At 40.1% G+C, this 15,843-nt stretch overlaps 1 protein-coding gene across 2 annotated transcripts in view; it reads left to right on the top strand.

The window, feature by feature from the left end:
* Window positions 1-624: 624 nt before the first annotated feature.
* Window positions 625-15,843, top strand: part of FANCL (FA complementation group L) — a 332,294-nt gene continuing 317,075 nt past the window's right edge. The window contains exons 1-3 of one of the 2 annotated variants that reach the window (XM_053712034.1): window positions 626-746; window positions 3,545-3,656; window positions 3,923-4,056. In XM_053712034.1, the coding sequence (XP_053568009.1) occupies window positions 3,961-4,056 (96 nt within the window). In that variant the 5' untranslated portion in view covers window positions 626-746; window positions 3,545-3,656; window positions 3,923-3,960. Of the gene's footprint in view, window positions 747-3,544; window positions 3,657-3,922; window positions 4,057-15,843 lie in introns of both variants that reach the window. The other variant, XM_053712035.1, reaches the window with a different exon arrangement.

The following is a 15,843-nucleotide window of genomic DNA, read 5'->3' as shown; positions in this document are numbered from 1 at the left end:
AGGTAACACAAGTTACAACATGGCAGCTCCCAGTGTTTTATAGACATTAAAACTTTACACTTATTTTGTTACTTTTTAAACAACTAATGCAACTTTAAAAAATACATCTACATGTTAGTCATAGACTAATCTTTTCTTTGAATGCATCATTCTATCTTGCATGTATTTAGTGTTTAATGTCCCTTTAAAACGTAGTATTTATTTAGGGACATGAAATAGTAACGTTTTAACATTTAAATAAATTCGAAATAAAAAAAATTGCTGTTTTGGGAGCATGTAAATATCTATTTCAAAATATTTGATAGCTAATAAACCCCAATTACACAACGTCGCTTCAACCATGAACATAATTTAAAATAGAGCTAGAAAAAGAGCTTGCAACTGAGTGACGCGATACCATAACCATATTAGGGGAAGCAAAGCAAGTAAGTAAGTAAGTAAGTAAGTAAGTAAGTAAGTAAGTAAGTAAGCAAAGCAACTAGTCCAACGACTCAGTCCCTACATATCCTCCAAGGTCCTCTTTTATTCTATTTCTAGATAGGTTAGCATCTGTCATGTGATTCGCATGGTGGAAGCAGCTGGTTCCTACAGATCAGAGGTGCCATTTTCCCTCTTTCCTGATAGGTTAGCTCTCGCCACGTGATGCAATATGTTATGATTTTAAACTTTTTTCTTTTCCTGGTTGAAGGTTCTGTTTAATCTCCTATTTAGAGCGTAGCATGTGGATTCTTTAGAAATATTAACAGGTAAACAAGGATTCCCAGTTTAGTCGCTTAAATTACAATTAGTCCGTTTTTTCTTCTATTGTCACGTTATTATAAGTGGTCTGTTTCTCCATGAACCTGGAGAAAGATTAGTATGTTACCTTTCTGTATGAGAATGCAAGTGGAAGGTTTCTATTTATTTACGATTATATACTCTATAATATATATTGCGGTCAGTTGCTTATTTTATTGTAGCTAGTATACTCTCATCCAATAAGAGAGTGTATAAAGGTAGTAGTTATATATCAGACAGGTATTTAATTTACATCTAAGTTTATCGTGATAAATATATTAGCCTGATGAAACAGACATCTATGTGGATGATGCAAAATAAAATGCGTATTTTTATCAGTTTTTTTTTGTGCCATTTTAGTGGAAAAATTACATACGTTAATTTGTTAGAGAATGTAATTTTAACACCAGCAACAGTGCTATGCATGATCTGCTGCTGTGGGACACTAACTTTGTGTTTAATCTGGGGGGGGGTGTAAACACAGTGTTGCATAATCTAACGAAATTATAGCACATACAAGGTAATGATAAAATAATTTGCAACTATGTAAATTCAAATTTAAGTGATGGGGAACTTTCAGCGTAGTGCAAACAGATCTGCAATGTTAGCAATATTTAGATGGGTCCATTCATAAATTGTAAAACACTATAACTTAGTTTTTAACCCCTTAGTGACCAGAGCACTTTTCCATTTTCTGTCCGTTTGGGACCAAGGCTATTTTTACATTTCTGCGGTGTTTGTGTTTAGCTGAAATTTTCCTCTTGCTCATTTACTGTACCCACACATATTATATACCGTTTTTCTCGCCATTAAATGGACTTTCTAAAAATACCATTATTTTCATCATATCTTATCATTTACTATAAAAAAAATTATAAAATATGAGGAAAAATTGAAAAAAACACACTTTTTCTAACTTTGAACCCCAAAATCTGTTACACATCTACAACCACCAAAAAACACCCATGCTAAATAGTTTCTAAATTTTTTCCTGAGTTTAGAAATACCCAATGTTAACATGTTCTTTGCTTTTTTTGTAACTTATAGGGCCATAAATACAAGTAGCACTTTGCTATTTTCAAACCATTTTTTTTCAAAATTAGCGCTAGTTACATTAGAACACTAATATCTTTCAGGAATCGCTGAATATCCCTTGACATGTATATATTTTTTTTTAGAAGACATCCCAAAGTATTGATCTAGGCCCATTTTGGTATATTTCATGCCACCATTTCACCGCCAAATGCGATCAAATACAAAAAATCGTTCACTTTTTCACAATTTTTTTCACAAACTTTCAGTTTCTCACTGAAATTATTTACAAACTGCTTGTGCAATTATGGCATAAATGGTTGTAAATTCTTCTCTGGGATCCCCTTTGTTCAGAAATATTAGACATATATGGCTTTGGCATTGCTTTTTGGTAATTAGAAGGCCGCTAAATGCCACTGCGTACCACACGTGTATTATGCCCAGCAGTGAAGGGGTTAATTAGGGAGCATGTAGGGAGCTTCTAGGGTTAATTTTAGCTTTAGTGTAGTGTAGTAGACAACCCCAAGTATTGATCTAGGCCCATTTTGGTATATTTCATGCCACCATTTCACCGCCAAATGCGATCAAATTAAAAAAAACGTTAAATTTTTCACAATTTTAGGTTTCTCACTGAAATCATTTACAAACAGCTTGTGCAATTATGGCACAAATGGTTGTAAATGCTTCTCTGGGATCCCCTTTGTTCAGAAATAGCAGACATATATGACTTTGGCGTTGCTTTTTGGTAATTAGAATGCTGCTAAATGGCGTGTATTATGGCTAGCAGTGAAGGGGTTAATTAGGTAGCTTGTAGGGAGCTTGCAGGGTTAATTTTAGCTTTAGTGTAAAGATCAGCCTCCCACCTGAAACATCAGACCCCCTGATCCCTCCCAAACATCTCTCTTCCCTCCCCTACCCCACAAATGTCCCCGCCATCTTAAGTACTGGCAGAAACTCTGCCAGTACTAAAATAAAAGGAAAATTTGGGCTTTTTTTGTGCATTTTTTTTTGCATATTTACATATGCTTCTGTGTAGGATCCCCCTTAGCCCCCAACCTCACTGATCCCCCACCAAACAGCTCTCTAACCCTCCCCCTCTGACTTAATGTGCGCCATCTTGGGTACTGGCAGCTGTCTGCCAGTACCCATTTTAGTGAATAATATGCTTTTTTTTAATTAAAAAATGTCCCTTTTCTGTAGTGTAGCTTCCCCCCCCCAATACCAACCCCCCACCCCTTCCAAATCCCCGAAGGCTCCGCCCCCGATCCCGCCCCCTCCACCTTCCAGATCTCACCGATGGCTGCCCACCCGCCTCCCAAGTCGGCTCCCACCCACCAACGATACCGGCCATCGATGTCCGGTGCAGAGAGGGCCACAGAGTGGCTCTCTCTGCATCGGATGGCCAAGGGGGGTTATTGCAGGATGCCTCCATATCGAGGCATCACTGCAATAACCGGAAAGCAGCTGGAAGCGAGCAGGATCGCTTCCAGCTGCTTTCCAGACCAAGGACGTACGCCACACGTCCTCGGTCATTAACTGCATTTTTTTTGAGGACGTGTGGCGTACGTCCTTGGTCGTTAAGGGGTTAATGCAACACTGAAATAAATATTCCCTGCACTCACCGCCCACTTTAAAAATATTTTTTTTTGTTTGTGAGCTAACGGTGTGAACTGTTCTCCAATCAACGCTCCAGCCGTACGGCACTCACATGTTATTTTTTTTGTTTTTTATCTAGAGCACTGATTGGAGGACAATTCAAACCGCTATCTCACTAAAAATATGACTTTTAAAGTGGGTGGCCGCCGGCCGGAGAGCTTGGTATTTGAATTTTAGCGCTACATTAAAAAGTAAGTTAAATCGTATCTTCTTTACAACTTATCAATTAAGCTCCATCTAAAATACTGTTAACATTCCGGATCGGTTTAATCTGTTTATACAAAGGGGGAAGTTTACCATCACTTTAATGCATCATATGAATAAAAGTAAAAAAAAAAATATTTCATAATAATATAATATTTTTATTACTGTATTCAAAATTGGGTACATTTTTATCCTTTTTTTTTCTTTATAATGTTTTTGAGAGCATTACAAATTGAATTTTTTCCATTTTCAGTACCATAAACATACAGTTAATAAGGAACAGTGTGTGTGATGAGTACATCACCAGGAGCCATGTTACAACAGTGCCCACTGCTGCTGCCTCAAGACCTGCATGGCAGAGTGTATGATGGATTCCTCAGTATCCAGGTAGAGCAACAACTACTGCTCATATTGGTTGTGGCAACAAGCATACTCTGTTTTTGATGAGAGAGTAGTTGCATATTCTAAATAAGTTAAGACACTTTTAGTATGTTTAATAAACCAGATATTTATTAAAGGGACACTGTACCCAAATGTTTTCTTTCATGATTCAGATAGAGCATGACATTTTAAGCAACTTTCTAATTTACTCCTTTTATCAAATTTTCTTCATTCTCTTGGTATCTTTATTTTAAATGCAAGAATGTAAGTTTAGATGCCGGCCCATTTTTGGTGAACAACCTGGGTTGTCCTTTCTGATTGGTGGATAAATTCATCCACCAATAAAAAGTGCTGTCCAGAGTTCTGAACCCCAAAAAAAGCTTAGATGCCTTCTTTTTCAAATAAAGATAGCAAGAAAACGAAGAAAAATTGATAATAGGAGTAAATTAGAAAGTTGCTTAAAATTGCATGCTCTATCTGAATCACGAAAGAAAAAATTTGGGTTCAGTGTCCCTTTAATGGGACATAAAGCTCAAAATTCTAGAACATACATTTTGAAACAACTTTCCAGCTTGATTCTATTATCAAATTTGCTTAATTCTCTTGCTATCCTTTGTTGAAACAGCAGTAATGCACTATTGAGAGCTAGCTGAGCATATCTGATGAGCCAATTGCAAGAGACATATAGTGTAACCACCAATCACTTTCTAGCTAGCTCTCAGTAGTTAATTTTAGGGCTGCAACAACTAATCTGTAAGATTGAACATAAAAATAGTTGTCAACAAATCTCATTATTGATTAGGTGGTCTGCGATTAGTTGGTCAATTGCACGGCACCAGCTTCTTCACTCCGATGAACTCCTGCATATAGTATTGTGCAAAAAATTGTTTTTTAAAAAAATAAAAACAATTATAATTTATTAATTGGCTGATTATAAGCCAAATAATGGGATAGAAAAATAAATAAATCCCATTTGTTGCACAATACCACGTGCAGGAGTACATCTGAGTGAATCAACGCAGACCACCTAATTAATAATGAGATTCTTTGACAACTATTTTTTTGACCAATGTTATTGATTAGTTGTTACGGCCCTAGTTAATTGCTGCTTCTGAGCCTACGTAGGTAGGACTTTCAGAAAAAGATACCAAGAGAATAAAGCAAATAAGACAACAGAAGTGAAATGGAAAGTTGTTTAAAATTGTGTTCTCTGAATCATGAAAGTTTAAATTTGACTTTACTGTCCCTTTAAAGCTGTGCAAGTGACTAATTTTCACGTCTTCAGTTTTCTGATTCTTATATATGTTACTATATATACTAAAATTAATTACATTGAACTAAAAAAAGTGTACATTTTAATTCTTCATTATTATTTTTAGCTGTATATCTGGTACAGTATAGATCGATATGTACCTGTGCTCCTTTTTGCTATTTTTTTTTTAAAACAACAACTTTTTGTACAATAGTATTTGTTATAATGACTACTATTATCTCTACATCATTATTATTATTATTCTGTATTTATGAAGCGCCAACAGATTCCGCAGCGCTGTCCATGGGTACAAAGATATAAGTACAATATAAGAAAAAAAATTTCAGACAAATACAGGGGGAAATGAGGACCCTACTCCCGTGTGAACTTACAATCTAGATGGGTAGGAGGATGGGAAACAGGAGGTGGGGACTGCAAAGATGAGAATGATGTTAGTGAGGAGTTAGATGAGGACAACTGTTGGTTAAGTGAAATTCCTTTGTTAATGATTCGGGTGATAAGCTTCCCTGAACAAAATGGTCTTTAGGGAGCGTTTAAAGGAGTACAGGTAAGAGGAAAGTCTGACAGCTCGAGGAAGTGTGTTCCAGAGGGTTGGTGACGCACGAGAGAAGTCCTGTAGTCTAGCATGGGAGGAGGTGATGGTAGAGGAGGCAAGGAGCAGGTCATTGTTGGACCTTAGGGGGCGGGCTGGAGTATATTTGTTGATAAGGGAGGACAGGTAGGGTGGGGAAGCATGGTGAGGGCTTTGTAGATCAGGGTGAGAATTTTCGGGGATTGGAAGTAGTTCAGTCTTGGACATGTTTATTTTTAGGTGGTGAGAGGCCATCCAGGAGGAAATGTCAGATAAGTAGTCGCTGATGTGAGAATTGACAGAAGGAGAGAGTGCAGGGATGGATAGGTAGATCTGGGTATCATCAGCATAGAGGTGATAGTTAAAGCCATAGCTGTTGCTAAGTTTACCCAGTGAAGAAGTGTAAATAGAGAAAAGTAGAGGACCCAGAACAGAGCCTTGAGGTACTCCAATAGACAAAGGCAATGAAGAGGAGTCGTCGCCAGCAAAAGAGATAGAAGGATCTGTCAGATAGATAAGAATGAATCCAGGAGAGGGCAGTGTCACAGAGCCCAAGAGAGCAGAGAGTCTGTAGGAGGAGGGGATGGTGAACAGTGTCAAAGGCAGTAGAGAGGTCAAGTAAGATGAGTATAGAGTAGTGGCCATTGTTTTTAGCAGAAAGGAGATTGTAAGTAACCTTGGTGAGGGCAGTCTCAGTTGAGTGTTGGGCATGGAAACCAGATTGCAGGGGGTCAAGCAATGAGTTGGAGGACAGGAAGTGGGTTAGTGACCTTTGCATGTTTGAAGAAAGATGGGAATGAACCGGTAGAATGGGATAGGTTGAATATGTGAGTCAGAGATGGAGTGAGGGTGGAAGACAGAGAAGGTATTAGATGTGAAGGAATAGGGTCAACTGGGCAGGTAGTGAGGTGTGAGGAAGACAGTAAGGAACCCAGTTCACTCTCAGTGGTTGGGGGGAGAAATCAGAAAATTTGAGAGGGGGTGACTGGGAGCGAAGTTGGGGGATTTCAGGCTTGTGTTGGGATGTTGCGTCGGAAGGTGAGTGTTTTATTGAAAAAGTAGTCAGCTAGGTCTTGAGTACTAAATGCAGATGAAGGGGGTGGTGCAGGTGGGTAGAGGAGAGAGTTGAAAATGGAGAAGAGTCGTTTAGGGTTTGGCGAGCAAGTAGATAGTAGGTTTGCTTAGCTAAGTGAAGGGCAGAGGTGTAAGACTAAAGAATTAACTTATAGTGGATGAAATCAGGTTCAGAGCGGGATTTCATCCAGGCACGTTCAGCAGCGCGGGAGCATTTTTGTAGGTGACATGTTTGCTGAGAATGCTGACGACATGGGGCTATTTGGGGAGGAGCAAGAGTGTCAAGTGCAGAGGAGAGAGAATTGTTATAGTGGATTGTAACAAGGTCGGGGCAGGATATCCTGGAAGTGTGGGGGAGGTGTTTTTGAATAAGGTTGGAAAGTTGGAGAGGATCCACAGTGTGCAGATTTCTACAGGTGCGGGGGAGAGGGGGAGAAGTAGGTTTAGCCTGTATATTAAGATTAAAGGTGAGCAGATTGTGGTCTGAGATGGGAAATGGTCAACAGGTGAAATCAGCGATAGAGCAGATATAGGAGAATACAAGATCAATAGAATGTCCATCGTGGTGAGTAGGGAATAGGTTGGATTGTGAGAGGCCGAAGGGGTTAGTGAGAGAGAAGTTTAGAAGTAGAAGGGGCAGATAGTTTATCAATGGGGATGTTGAAGTCCCCCAGAATTAGAGTAGGTGTATTTGTAGAGAGAAAGTGAGGAAGCCAGGCAGCAAAGTTGTCAAGGAATTTGGAGGTGGGTCCAGGAGGGCGATAGATAACTGCCACTCTGAGAGAGAGGGAGGAGAACAGGTGAATGCAGTGGACTTCAAAGGAAGAAAAGGAGAGAGATGGAAATGGAGATAGGTACTGATAGGAGCAGGAGGGGGAAGGTAAGATCCCAACACCGCCACCCTGTCTCTCACCTAGCCTAGGTGTGTGGCTAAAGTGGAGACCACCGTGTGTGAGAGCAGCAATGAAAGCAGTGTCAGAGGAAGACAGCCAGGTTTCAGTAATTGCTAAAAGGTTGAACGCGTTGGAAACAAACAGGTCGTGAACAGTTGTAAGTTTGTTACAGATAGAGCGTGCATTCCAGAGAGCACAAGAAAAGAGAGGGGATAAACGCTGTTGGTAATGGAGATGTGATTGTTAGTATTGCGTGACCTAAAGTTTTTTCAGTGGGAGACTGAGCGAGAATGTGGAAGTTTGGTGATTGCTGCAGGGCCAGGGTTAGGAGAGACGTCACCAGCAGTAGTAGGAGTGTGAGTGACAGGAGGTGAGAGTGAGACTTGTAGGAGTGGGTATGATTAGAGATAGGAGAGTTAGATGGGGAAGTATTTCTAAGGAGACAGAGTAGTTCATGAGAGGACACCATAGGGGATTTGAGAAGGGAGGGCAAGATATGGATAGTGTGGATGGTGTTGTTATAAGGACATGCAGTAAGTTTTGGGAGAAGGGTAGACAGAGCAGAAAATACATGGAGATCATTGTGCAGGTGTATAGTTAGTAAGTTTTACCTGTTAGTGGGACTGCAGTGAGTAACTCTGCCACTTGTAACACAGAGCCACTTTAAACACAGGGCCAAAATCAGTTGATTTCAAAAGATTGTATCAGATTTGTCTTTGCTTTAAAAACAACAAATCAATATGATTGACATGGATATTATACCCCCTGTCCTCTGTCTGATAAGTCAGCTGACTGTCAATAGGCTTGGGCAGTTTTGCTTCTTATAAAAAAGCTAGTATATGTTTTAAAAAGTGCAATCACTTAATAATGGATTAATGAGCGGCACTGCTCTCTGTAGGCAGATTATGTTTGTATGTACATCTTTTACCTGTCAGGATCAGTATTAAAAAAATAAATCTACCAACAGCTGGCTTTGTGCCTTTCTGAACTCAGGATACGGTAAGTTTCTTTTCTCTGAGAGTCACATTACCCTAGCTGAAATAAACTTATGCTGATGGTGCATACAAACAAGCTTACTATATTTATGTATGCAGAATTTCTTCTTTGGAGCCACATTACTACAATGTGAATTGCTTAGGAAAAACAGTAGTGTTTATGTGTGTTTGTTTTGTTTTTTTGTTTTTTAACATTGTTGAACAACAAAAAAAAAAAAATCTAATATGTTGGGCCTCATACTTTTTTAATGGACTATGAAATATAAAACACTTTAAAAAGGCTATTATTTGTCTTGAACTCTGCTGTTGACACAATGAACATATTCTTTTTTTTATTGATTAATGCCTCTGCATTGTAAACTGCCTGTTTTTTTTTTTTTTTAAATATACAGTATTTTCTAAGCCATTCTAGTAAGTTTGAACAGCCACTAAATGAATTTGTAAACTTGTCCAAGTACATTATCTCTGGGTCATCAACATTTTTATTTTATTTTGCTTATGATTAGAAACATGTACAAATTTGTGTGTATTGAAGGTGTTCTTCATAATTTTTTTATTTTTATTTAGTTATCTTTTAAATCTATACCAAAGGGAGTTCTAATCAGGCAATGAGAAAACACTTGATCATTAAAAATTGACACTTTGTTTTGAGCTTATTTTAATAAATGGATATTAATGGCTCTAATTTATGAGAAAGTCCACAGCACTTAATAAAATAAAAATGTTAATTTAGAGGGACAGGACACCTAAAAATTGTCTTTCATGATTCAGATAAGCATACAATTTTGAACAACTTTCCAATTTTCTTCTTTTACCTGATTTGCCTCAATCTCTTGATGTCCTTTGTTGAAAATCATACCTAGGTAGGCTCAGAAGCTGGGAGCTAGCTGCTGATTGGGGGCTGCACATATATACCTCTTGTGATTGGCTTACCAATATGTTCACCTGGCTCACAGTAGTGTATTGCTGCTCCTTCAATAAAGGATAACACGAGAATGTAGCAAAATTGATCATAGAAGTAAATTGGAAAGTTGTTCAAAAATGTATGCTCTGTCTGAATCATAATTTGAAAAAATGTGGGTCCTCACCACATCATTATCCAAACATTTAGAGAAAGAACATTGTTTCTTCACTTTATTAACCCTTTAACGACGCATGTCGTACAGGGTACGTCGCACATAACCTGGTCTTTAAAGACCAGCAACGTACCCTCTACGACATAAGGGTTTAAAGCAGCTGGAAGCGATCCTGATCGCTTCCAGCCGCTTTCAAGGTATTGCTGTGATGCCTCGATATTGAGGCATCACTGCAATACCTTTTTTCCAAAACCGATGCAGAGAGAGCCACTCGTACCGGTAGCGATGGGCCCGATCGTTGGTGGGTGGGAACAGCTGCAGGGAGGCGGGTGGGCAGCACATTGCTAACCGGCATCCGGTTCCTGAATGTGGAATGTGCACGCCGGGTGCGATTGCGCAACAACCACTGCCACCAATGTGAGGGAGGGGGGGAAATAACACTCAAAAGGATCTGGGAGGGGGAGAGGGAGGAGGGGATTGAGGGGGGGGCAGCTACACTACAGAAAAAAATTAATTACATAATTTTTAAAAAAAAAATACATTTTTGGGAGGCAAATTGGGTACTGGCAGACAGGTGCCAGTACCCAAGATGGCAGCAAATAGGTAGTGGGCAAGGGTTATAGATCTGTTTGGGGGGGATCAGAGAGGTTGGGGGCTAAGGGGGGGTCCATCACAGCTAGACAGATATTTTTAAAAAAAAGCCTTTTATTTTAGTACTGGCAGACTTTCTGTCAGTACTTAAGATGGCGGGGACAATTGTGGGGTGGGGGAGGGAAGAGAGATGTTTGGGAGGGATCAGGGGGTGGGATGTGTCAGGTGGGGGGCTGATCTCTACACTAAAGCTAAAATTAACCCTGCAAGCTCCCTACAAGTTATCTAATTAACCCCTGAACTGCTGGGCATAATACACTTGTGATGTGCAGCAGCATTTAGCGGCCTTCTAATTACCAAAAAGCAACGTCAAAGCCATATATGTCTGCTATTTCTGAACAAAGGGGATCCCAGAGAAGCATTTACAACCATTTATGCCATAATTGCACAAGTTGTTTGTAAATAATTTTGGTGAGAAACCTAAAATTGTGAAAAATGTAACATTTTTTTTTATTTGATCGCATTTGGCGGTGAAATGGTGGCATGAAATATACCAAGATGGGCCTAGATCAATACTTAGGGTTGTCTACTACACTACACTAAAGCTAAAATTAACCCTAGAAGCTCCCTACATTCTCCCTAATTAACCCCTTCACTGCTGGGCATAATACACGTGTGATGCTCAGTGGCATTTAGCGGCCTTCTAATTGCCAAAAAGCAACACCAAAGCCATATATGTCTGCTATTTCTGAACAAAGAGGATCCCAGAGAAGCATATACAACCATTTATGCCATAATTGCAGAAGTTGTTTGTAAATAATTTCAGTGAGAAACCTAAAGTTTGTGAAAACATTTGTGAAAAAGTGAACAATGTTTTTTATTTGATCGCATTTGGCGGTGAAATGGTGGCATGAAATATACCAAAATGGGCCTTGATCAATATTTTGGGATGTCTTCTAAAAAAAAAATATATACATGTCAGGGGATATTTAGGGATTCCTGAAAGATATCAGTGTCCCAATGTAACTAGCGCTAATTTTGAAAAAAAAGTGGTTTGGAAATAGCAAAGTGCTACTTGTATTTATTGCCCTATAACTTACAAAAAAAGCAAAGAACATGTAAACATTGGGTATTTCTAAACTCAGGACAAAATTTAGAAACTATTTAGCATGGGTGTTTTTTGGTGGTTGTAGATGTGTAACAGATTTTGGGGGTCAAAGTTAGAAAAAGTGTGTTTTTTTTTTCCTCATATTTTATAAAAAATTTTTAGTAAATTATAAGATATGATGAAAATAATGTTATATTTAGAAAGTCTGTTTAATGGCGAGAAAAACAGTATATAATATGTGTGGGTACAGTAAATGAGTAAGAGGAAAATTACAGCTAAACACAAACTCACACTCTCTTAACCTTCTGGCTCTTACAGAAACCTGGCTCTCTGCTTCAGACACAGCATCCACTGCTGCACTGTCACATGGGGGTCTCCATTTCAGCCACACTCCTAGGTCTGGCAATAGACAAGGAGGTGGTGTCGGTATTTTACTTTCCTCTCGTTGCACCTTCCAACAAATACAGCCCTTCTCTTCACTCACATTTTCTTCATTTGAAGCACACATGATTTGGTTATTCTCTCCCCTCTCTATACGTGTTGCAGTCATATACCGCCCCCCTGGCTCCCCAACTAAATTTTTAGATCACTTTGCTGCCTGGCTTCCTTATTTCCTTTCCTCATTCTTGGCGACTTTAACATCCCTCTTGACAATCCCACTGCCTCCTCTGCAAAACTACTTCTTCAACTGACTTCCTCTTTCGGCCTGTCACAATGGACTGACTCTCCCACTCACAAAGATGGTCATTCCCTTGATCTGATTTTCACCTATCAATGCACTCTTTCAAATTTAACAAACTCCCCTTTTCCTCTCTCTGACCATCATCTCTTAACTTGCAACATCACTTCCCTACTTACAACTCCCCCTCCCTCTACACCTCACACCAAACTTCACACTAAGTCACTAGATCTGCATCGGCTCGCTAGCTCTCTCAAACCTCTCCTCTCATCCATCACCTCCTTTTCCTGCCCTGACCAATCTATCTGCCAGTATAATTCCACCCTTACATCGGTCATTGACACTCTGGCCCCTCCAACCTAAGCTCAGAAACCACACTCTCATCCTCAGCCCTGGCATACCCCTCTGACACAATACCTACGCAGATGCTCCCGTACTGCTGAGCGACATTGGAGGAAATCTCGGAGTTCAGCTGACTTTCTTCACTACAAGTTCATCCTGAACTCCTACTATTCTGCCCTTAAACTTTATAAGTAACAATATTTTTCTAATCTCATCTCTACTCTTTCCTCTAACCCTAAACGTCTCCACGTTCAACACTCTCTTCTCCGCCCACCCCCACCTCCTAACACAACTTCTCTCTCAGCTCAAGATTTTGCAAGCCACTTCAACAACAAAATTGACTACATCAGAAGTGAAATCAGCTCTCAACATATTTCCAATCTCCCACCCCCTCAAAAGCTCACGATCACCCAAAACCCAAATATCCAAAAATGCAGCTCTTTTGCCCCTGTCAATGAGGATGAAGTTTCTTCCCTTATACTGTCCTCCCCACCTCACTACCTGTCCCCTCGACCCCATCCCCTCACAGCTACTCCCCTCTGTCTCTTCTACCCTCATTCCCATACTCACACACATTTTCAACCTCTCCCTCAGCACTGGCATATTTCCCTCATCTCTAAAACATGCACTGGTCACACCTATCCTCAAAAAACCTTCCCTCGATCCAACCTCCCCTTCCAATTTCCCTACTCCCTCTTGCCTTAAAGCTCCTCGAAAAGCTAGTTTACGCACGTCTATCCCATTTCCTTACACTAAACTCTCTTCTTGACCCACTGCAATCTGGATTTCGTTCCCATCACTCAACAGAGACAGCAATTGTCAAGGTTACCAATGACCTACTTACAGCAAAATCCAAAAGCCACTTCTCTCTGCTTATCCTCCTTGACCTGTCTGCAGCCTTTGACACGGTTGACCACCCTCTTCTGCTCCAAACCCTCCAATCCTTCGGCATCTGTGAAACATCTCTCTCGTGGTTCTCTTCCTATCTGACTAACCGTACATTTAGTGTAGCCTTCTCCGGAGCATCCTCTGCCCCGTTACCGCTTTCTGTTGGGGTACCTCAAGGCTCTGTCCTTGGTCCACTTCTCTTTTCAATCTACACGTCGTCACTAGGTTCCTTAATAAAGTCCCATGGGTTTCAATACCATTTGTATGCCGATGACATCCAAATCTACCTCTGTGCACCAGACCTACCTCCTTCCTTACTAACCTGTGTCACTAACTGTCTTTCTCACATCTCATCTTGGATGTCCTCTCTACCTTAAGCTAAATCTCTCCAAAACTGAACTCCTTATTTTTCCCCCTTCTTCCAATGTCTCCACCCCCAAAATTTCTATAAATGTTGATAATTCCATCATCACCGCATGTCTTGGGGTCACACTTGACTCAGATCTTTCCTTCACTCCTCACATTCAGTCCTTGGCTAAAGCCTGCCGCTTCCACCTTAAAAACATCGCTAAAATTAGACATTTCCTTACACAAGATACAACCAAGATTTTAATCCACTCTCTCATCCTCTCCCACCTCGACTACTGCAACTCCGTCCTCTCTAGTCAACCTAGCTGCTGCATAGCTCCTTTACAATCCATTATGAATGCCTCTGCCAGGCTCATCTTCCTTACTCGTCGCTCTTCATCTGCTGCACCTCTCTGCCAATCCCTTCACTGGCTTCCTCTTGCCTCTAGGATTAAACATAAAATCCTCACCCTGACATATAAAGCTCTCAACTGCACTGCTCCCCCTACATCTCAGAACTTGTCTCTAGATACTCTACCTCCCGTCCCCTTCGATCTCCTCTCTTGTTACTTCCTCACATTCCCGTTTACAGGACTTCTCCAGACTGGCCCACATCTTGTGGAATTCCCTGCCTCGCTCCATAAGACTCTCCCCTAGTTTTAACAGCTTCAAGCAATCCCTAAAAACTCTTCTATTCAGGGATGCTTACAACCAACACTAACCTTTCCCAACGCCACTGCTTTCCCCTTGAACCCCTTAGAGTGTAAGCCTATGGGCCCAGCTGTTTACAGATCGCTTCATAAGAGCCGACTACAACAGTGAAACTCTCGGCAGGGCCCTCTACCCACTTGACCCCTACAAAAGCTATCCTGTACATCGACTATGTTTACAGCGCTGCGGAATCTGTTGGCGCTCTACAAATACCTGATAATAATAATAAAACACCGCAGAAATGTAAAAATAGCCCTGGTCCTTAAGGGAAAGAAATTGAAAAATGGCCTTGTCCTTAAGGGGTTAAGAGAGATGAAACCTGGTGAAAAAAATTGTAATGTGTCAATATCTAGTTTTATATATATTTTTGTGAAGACTCACTCTTATCCCAGCCAAGACTCTGAAGCTTATGAATGGCTCCTCCCAGGAGAACAATATTCAACAAATACTCCAAAGAAAATATAGCTTTTAGTCATAAACTACATCGGGCTCCATTTATCAAGCTGTGTATAAAACTTTGGAGTTCCTTTCGTGCAGGTTTGCGTGAGCGAGCCTTCAGCCAATAGTTAAAGGGACATAAAACCCACATTTTTTCTTTCATGATTCAGATAGAACATACAATTCTAAACAACTTTCAAATGTGCTTCCTATATGGCGGCAGTTTTGCAACAATGTTGTACATTAACAGGAGCACTAGATGGCAGCACTATTTCCTGTCATGTATTGCTTCAGGCACGTGCACGCTACCCACCTAGGTATCTCTTCAACAAAGAATAAAATGAGAACAAAGCAAATATGATAATAGAAGTAAATTGGAAACTTAAATTGTATTATTTATCTGAATAATAAAAGAAATGTTTTTGGCTTAATGTCCCTTTAAGAAGCCGTTTCTAATGCTGCTTCCTAACCTGTGTACCAGTTCTTAGCTGGCGGCTTGAAAACACTACCCCTGCTCGCCCACCATTGGCCTAGATTAAGCAGCTGCTTGTGCAATGTTAAATGCGGGCAAGCCTATACCCCTGGATGCATTCCTTCTCCGAACCTTGTCCATCCTTACATTGATAAATGGGGCCCATAATCTATACAGGCTGAGTATGTTTAAAGAGATATGAAACCCCCCAAAAAATTATTTTGTGATTTAGATAGAGCATGCAATTTTAATCAACTTTGTAATTTTACTTTTATTACCAATTTTTCTGTGTTCTCTTGGTATCTTTTGTTTAAAAGCAGGGGCGTATGCTTAG

The sequence above is a fragment of the Bombina bombina genome, chromosome 4 (assembly GCF_027579735.1).
Source record: "Bombina bombina isolate aBomBom1 chromosome 4, aBomBom1.pri, whole genome shotgun sequence".
In the NCBI taxonomy this organism is placed as follows: Eukaryota; Metazoa; Chordata; class Amphibia; order Anura; family Bombinatoridae; genus Bombina; species Bombina bombina.
The sequence above is the reverse complement of the archived record's forward strand: the minus strand, read 5'-3'. Positions and strand labels throughout refer to the sequence as shown.